This window comes from Triticum dicoccoides, chromosome 3A (assembly GCF_002162155.2).
Source record: "Triticum dicoccoides isolate Atlit2015 ecotype Zavitan chromosome 3A, WEW_v2.0, whole genome shotgun sequence".
In the NCBI taxonomy this organism is placed as follows: Eukaryota; Viridiplantae; Streptophyta; class Magnoliopsida; order Poales; family Poaceae; genus Triticum; species Triticum dicoccoides.
Window position 1 is genome coordinate 96,533,088 of NC_041384.1, and position 6,969 is coordinate 96,540,056.

The 6,969-nt window shown below is 55.0% G+C and overlaps 1 protein-coding gene across 1 annotated transcript; it reads right to left on the minus strand.

The window, feature by feature from the left end:
* Window positions 1-27: 27 nt before the first annotated feature.
* On the minus strand, window positions 28-5,736 carry LOC119267342 (ABC transporter C family member 8-like). Its single transcript, XM_037548713.1, has 12 exons — window positions 5,624-5,736; window positions 3,530-5,505; window positions 3,136-3,456; window positions 2,957-3,043; window positions 2,281-2,874; window positions 2,008-2,172; window positions 1,634-1,928; window positions 1,334-1,548; window positions 955-1,260; window positions 769-832; window positions 439-678; window positions 28-354 (listed from the first exon to the last, which is right to left on the minus strand). The coding sequence occupies exons 1-12, from the start codon at window positions 5,631-5,633 to the stop codon at window positions 257-259; spliced, it is 4,371 nt and encodes a 1,456-aa protein (XP_037404610.1). The 5' UTR covers window positions 5,634-5,736; the 3' UTR covers window positions 28-256.
* Between the last annotated feature and the right edge of the window lie 1,233 nt (window positions 5,737-6,969).

A 6,969-nucleotide genomic window follows, 5' to 3' on the forward strand; every position in this document is an offset into this window, starting at 1 on the left:
GTTCAAAGAGGCCGTGCGACCACCACAAACCAAATGCATAATCCGATGAAGGCAAATGAATATTTCAACTCATATTTCCTACTAACTTCCAACATACATTTGGGTAACTGTGTCATACATCTCCATCCCTATCTCGTGCCAAACAATTTTCAGTTTCAAAATTTTCACTTGGCAGAAGAAGTGTTGTAGCCTACAGCCGACAAAATTATTTTTTTTCGAAACGGATCAGCCGACAAAATTATTGATTTTTCCGCATTCACTTATAGTTGGACCAGTACTCGGAGACGAGCTTAAAGAATGACGAGTCCTCATTTTCCATCAGCCTCGATGGCCTGTCGTACTCTATAAGCTTACCTGCAACAAAGAAGTTATTTTGTCCATTGGTAAATATATATCCCCGGCATAATTTTAGTAGCGCGTAGAGGCAGATGCTTATACCGTAGGAAAGAACCATGACCATATCACTGTCTGTGACGGTGGGAACCCTGTGTGCTATGGTGATCACCGTGCACCCTGAGAACTCCTGCTTGATGACCCTCTGCAGGATGGCGTCAGTGGCCGAGTCGATCGACGCCGTCGCCTCGTCGAGGACCAGGATCCTGTTCCTGCTGAGGAGGACGCGTGCGAGGCAGAAGAGCTGCCGTTGCCCCGCGCTCCAGTTCTCTCCGTCATCGCTCACTGAAGATGCAAAGACAAGCCTATCACATTTCGGGCATGCTTCATTTCATACAGTAGTAAGTACTTTAGAACTAAAGATCATTGTCTCACCTGGTGCCTCAAGAAGTTCAGGAAGGACACTGATCGTCTTCTTCAACTGGCACTTATCCAATGCCTGTGAAAGACCAGCGTGTCAGGATCAGGATCAGCAAATGTGTCCCCAACAAAGACCGATGGTAGTAGGTGAAAATACTGGAACTGATGTAGATTTCAGAATATGGTAAATTGTGGCTAGACCTCCCAGATATCCTGATCTGTATACAGGCCCAGAGGATCGACGTTGCTCCGTACGCTGCCCCTGAAAAGCGTTGGCTCCTGAGGAATGATGCTGAGTTTCATCCTAAGGTCCTTCAGTCCTATGGTGCAAATGTCGACATCGTCGATGAGAATTCGCCCGCCGGAGGGGTCGATGAGGCGGAACAACGCGCTCAGGAGAGTGGTCTTCCCGCTCCCGGTTCTTCCAACAACTCCAATCTTGTTTCCAGCTGCAAATGTGCAAGTGATCCCGCGCAAAACCGTAGGCGCATTTTCGCGATACTTGACCTAAAAAACATGGCATGACACTTTAGAATGTCAGATGAATGAGCTGGTTGTCTCTTGAGTTTCAGTTTCTTACTCTCAAGTTCTCCAGAGTTATCTTTCCTTCAGATGGCCATGAAGGAGCAGGCCTTCTGTCACTGATGATAGCCGGAGGCTCAGATGGTAGATTCATGAACTGTTTGATTCTCTCCACTGATATCATATAATTCTCCAGATTTGAGTAGAATCGTGTCAAGAACACTTGCGCAGAAGAAAGCGTCAAGGCATATGAGAGGCATAGCCCAAGAAATCCTGAAAAAAATGCCAAGGGAAGACTTGAGTGGCACACCATATTTCTGCACATTATATCAAGTACTCAGCCCTGAATAATATTCACCTGGAGCAACTGATCCTGCCGGTAGCATAACGAGAAGAATGGACGATGTAACAATGACCAAGATTTGCATCGCCTCGACACGCAGAAGCACCCACTCTAGCGCTGCATTTGTGTAGAAGAACATTGTCGCATCCATGTCGATGAGCTGAAGATTTGTCTGAATGAACCTATTTGTCGCCGCAAAGGCCCTTATGGTGACCACTCCGAGCATCGATTCAGCGGCATAGTTCATCACGGGCGCCTTTGTGGTACCGTTGATCCTCACCAACTCTCTGGCGGAGGCAATGTAGTATCTCTGCAACAACAGTAGCATTGTTCACACATTGGATCTGCTGCACAAGAAGATGAATGCAGGGTTCTTTCATGGTGCTCACCTGAATGTACAGAACACCAATTACAGCAGGCACGGCAACCAGAACGACTTGCCATGTAACCATGATCATTACCACCACGGTTGCCGCCACCTCAACCGTGCCGGATATCACAAAGGTCATCGTAAACGGGATGTCGAAGTCCAAGATGCACAAATCCGACGAAGCCTGCATAAAAATGCACAATTAACGGTGCACAAACTCAGACTGCAAATCTGCAGTAACATCGGCATATACAAGTATGGCTGAAAAAGTTGTGTTAATATGTACACATACCCGGGTCATGATCCTCCCGGTCGGGGTAGAGTCGAAGAACAGCATGGGGGCCTTGAACACAGAATCCATGAAACCGGAGAAGAACTCCCTCGACGCCTTGAGGCCGAAGTGAGCGGCAACAAGGCTCCTCACGTAGGCAAACAGGCAGCTGGCGGTCGTCATCACCGCGTAGACTCCGACGACGATCCTGACGCTGAACCGACGGCTCTGGATCGTCGCCGCGAGCCAGTAAGTCGCGAGGTATTGCAGGGCGACGAACACGCACTGTGTGAGTACTATGAGGACGAGGAGGAACCAGCCCCTGGACACTGACACGTAGTCCTTGTATGTTTTCAGCCCGGCTCCTCCCAGCTCCCTCTCCTCCTCCTGTGTCAGCTGGACCGACGGCAGGTTGCCGGTGGAGATCTCCGCGTCGCTGCCCTGCTGCTGGAGCCTTGGCTGTTGGTACTGAACCATGGCTCCTTCGTTGGATACATTGGAGTCCAGCGTTGTTTTTGAGTCCTGGTGAGCGTTGACAAGCTGCTCGAACGCCGTGCCGAACTGCAGGAGCTCCTCGTAGGTTCCCTCCTGCGTTATCTCGCCCTTCTCCATGACCTAACATGAACAAGATGGTGACTGTCAGACAGTGCCATCTATGGTGGTAAGTTTTGTGCAGACAGACAGAGAGGAAACCTACCAAAATCCTGTCAACCTTGGAGAGGAACTCAACTTGATGCGTTACGAGAATGACCGTCTTGTCCTCGAGCGCCGCCATGACACAATCCTGCAACGACAAAGTGGCTGTCACGTCCATGAAAACGATCTGTAACCGTGGCATTGGCAATGAGGTTTGAGAAGGAGAAGAGTCTTCCTGACATTGAAGAGGGTGGCGGCGGTGTGCGCGTCGACGGCGCTGAAAGGGTCGTCGAGGAGGTAGACGTCGGCGTCGCTGTAGACGGCCCTTGCGAGCTGGATCCTCTGCTTCTGCCCGCCGCTCATGTTGAGGCCCCTCTGCCCGATCTCCGTCAGGTCGCCGTGCGGGAAGTTCTCCATGTCCTTGTCCAGCGCGCAGCACTTGAGGGCCCTCTCGTACTCCGAACTCCTCATCGGCCTCCCGAAGAGGATGTTGTCGCGCACCGTGCCGCTCTGGATCCACGACGTCTGGGACACATAGGCCACCGAGCCACTCACGGCCACCTGAATGAAGAAGATGAAAAATACATGTCAGAGAACATCGGTATGTGCAAGGAAATTGGTTCAATGCACGTACTGATCCGGACATTCTTGGGATCTCGCCGAGCGTCGCGCACAGCAACGACGATTTTCCGGCGCCGACAGGCCCGCAGACGGCGATCTTCTGCCCGTGCGTGGCGGTGATGTTGATGTCTTTCAGGGTTGCGGTGCCCTTGCTGGGCTCCCAGCTGAAGACGCCGTGGTGCACGTCCAGGCAGCTCCTGTCGGACGCCGGTGCCCTGTCCACGGCGTCGTCTTGGAACTCGTCCTCGGTGAGGAACTTCCCGATGCGGTCCAGCGACACCTTGACCTGGATCATGACGGACATCACCTCGGGCAGCATCCTCATGGGCTCCGACACGACGCGCATGGTGGCGAGGACGGTGAACACCACGCCGGCGTCCAGGGGCGCGCTCTGGACCGCGGCCGTGCCCGCCAAGACCACGGCGGAGATCACCGTCGGCGACACCCAGTAGAGCGCGCTGCCGTAGGCCTTCTTGAGCTGCGTCTCGCCGAGCCACCGCACCTCGGCGTCGCGCAGCCGCTGCACCGTGGCCCTGAACTTGTCCTCCCACGACTGCAGCTTCACGATCTTCATGCTGTGCAGCACCTCCGCCGTGGCGCGCTGCCGCTCGTCCTGCGCCTGCATGAACCTCGACTGGTACTGCTGCAGCATCCTGGCGAAAGGCACGTTGAGCACGCCGCAGATGGCCACGGGGGCCAGCGCGGGGAGCGCGCCGGCGCCCACGATCCAGAACAGGAGCGCGATGGCGAGGACGAGCTGCACCGGCATGCTCCATCCCAGGTGCAGCCAGTACGGGAACTCGCCCAGCCGGTACGCGTCCACGGCGATGTAGTTGGCGATCTCGCCGGACGAGTGCCGCCCCCGCCCCTCGCTGGACAGCCGCAGCTGCTTCTCGAAGACGGCGGCCATGAGGGCGGAGCGCATGCGCATGCCCAGCCGCCTCGACCCGAAGAACCAGTGCCTCTGCGACAGCGACTCCACCAGCTTCATGGCCAGAAGGCCGGCGACGAGCGCGGCCCCGGTGCCAAGATCCCGCTCCTTCTCCTGCCGATCGGAGTACGACACGAAGCAGTACAGCATCACCGGCGACGCGGCGAAGGACAGTGTGCGTAGCAGCGTGTAGAGCGCCGTCAGGAGCAGCTCCTTCTTGTGGCACTCGGCGAGCACCCGGAGCACGAGGTTGCTCGTTTTATGCGACTCCCCCCTCCGTCGATGCCACTCGCCGAGGAACTTACGGCACGCCTCCGCCGCCGCGTCGTCGGCGTCGAGCGGCGGGATGTCGCCGAGGCCCAGCGGCTTGGAGTACCCAAGGCGCAGGAGCGAGTCCATCCACGTGAACGTCAGGCGGCTAAAGAACCCGGCCTCGCCGAACGCCGCCCGCCTCTCCCCGCCCCCCGCCGCAAGGAGAGGCTCGGACTCCGCGCCGCCTCCATCGCCGGCGGCGAGGCTTCTGCAAACTCGGATCGCGCTCAGCAGAAGCAAGAAGCCCACGGCCCACGACATCACGTCAAGAACTCCCAGATTTCCACCCGTCACAGTCTTCTCCAAACAGTTGGCCGTGATGAGAACAGCGTCCACCGCCCACCACGCCACCGCCAGAGCTCCGGAGAGCCTCGTCGGACGGACGACCAAGGAGACCGACAAGGACACCCACACAAAGCCTCTCACGAAGAAGAGCAGTGCTCCGTGGGGAGAGGAGCCCCATGCTCCCAGTCCCAGGCAGACGCACGCAATGCCAAGAAGCGCGCAGCAGGGGGAAGCCACAGCGCACGGAAATGGAAGCTCTCTCGCCCTGACGACCCTGAACTCCCTCTTGCAAGCGGCGATCAGCAGGCTCGAGACATAGACGGCCAAGAGAAGAAGGTTCACGAGATCGATTAGCATCGTCTGGCTGATGAAACACAGGGAACCCAGCTCCAGAGCGAGATCTCCTCCTCCTTGGCCTTGGCAGGCTGCTGATGATGCAAGCAAATACTCCGGTGTACTACCTGCAACCATCGTAAACTGTGAGATATCACAGGCATGGAGGAACTCTAGGGAATGAGATCATGGCACGAAACTAATGGAGGCGAGATTTGGCGGAGATCGAGGGCTGGCGTTGACTACCTCGCTCCATTCGCCGCTTCCTCGAGAATAAGCTTGAGCTTCACGAGGATTCGAGGAACCAAACAAAGATAAAAATGATTTTGTCCTGCGTGTCGGAGGTTGCAGGGAGGAGGTGGAGTTTTATGAATCGTGTTCCCTGCTTCAGCACTAGTACTATGTCAGTGGCGCCGTGCTAACTGCCACGCTGGCCCCACTGGATCCACTCCACTGGTAGGATGCGTTTGGTTGAAGGTGTCGTATGAATGGGTTGGGACCGTTCAATTTTTTTGGGATTGAACCATTCAATTCATGTGTTTGGCTGAATATAAGTGGTGAGCTAATTATTTAGGACGGGACCACCAGTCATGCTCACATAGTCATGCATGCAAAGGATAGCCATTTGATTCGACCGATTTGGTTGGGTGAAACGGTTCAGCATCTTCATGGCATATTCTCTTTTTCTGGATCGAACCATTCATATGCTTTATAACCAAACATGTCTATTTTCTGAACGATCCCAACCCATTCATGACCGCCCCTGCAACCAAACGAGCGGCCGCGACGATATTGTGGACGAAGGTTTGGTTGGTTGGACGTGCAGACTCAGCACGGCAGCGACGAACAAGACAAATGACAAGCGACGGAAAGGAAAGGAAAACAAGCGGCAAGACAAACAAGACGCGAGCTATTCTTTTGTTTTTTGCATCGGAAAAGAGAGGAGTGGTTGGCAGTAAGCAAACGGGAAAACGCTTCGTGTGAGAGATGGCTGCGGCGGACGATCTACAAGCCTAGCCTAGCCGCCACTCATGTTCTCACTCTCTCGCCACGTCACCGGGGAAAGCGTGCGCGACGCCGTCGACGGCGAGGTCCTGTTCGTGGAGGGCCCCGGTGGGCTGTTGTGCATCTAGGTTAGGGGTTGTGTGGATGTGCTGCGGTGGTCTTCGGCTGGCAGTGGCAACCTTTGACAGAGGCGTGCCCGACCTCAAACCCGGATCTGGCGTGCAACGGTGTGGGCGACTTGGTTTAGGTTTTCTTTAGGGAGTTTATGTGTCTGGTTTGGGGTGGCGAGGCGGCGGCACCTTCCGCGTCTAGGAATTAATGTTCTCTCCGCATATCCCAGTTTCGTTTGGTGTGCTTATGGTCAGTTGGAGGGATTGTGGAGCCATGTCTCCTATGGGTCTTTCGGAATTTGGTCGTTCTAGTTTTTTGTGGATCTGTCTGAATTCGATTGGTTTTGTGGTCTTTAGAGTTTCTACATGCCCTTATCGACGTTTTCTTCTCCGGGGAAGCGATTTGCTTCACATATCGTGATCGTTGGTGTCTACAGGTCCACATGGATGACTTCCCGGCTACTGCTTCTACAAGCT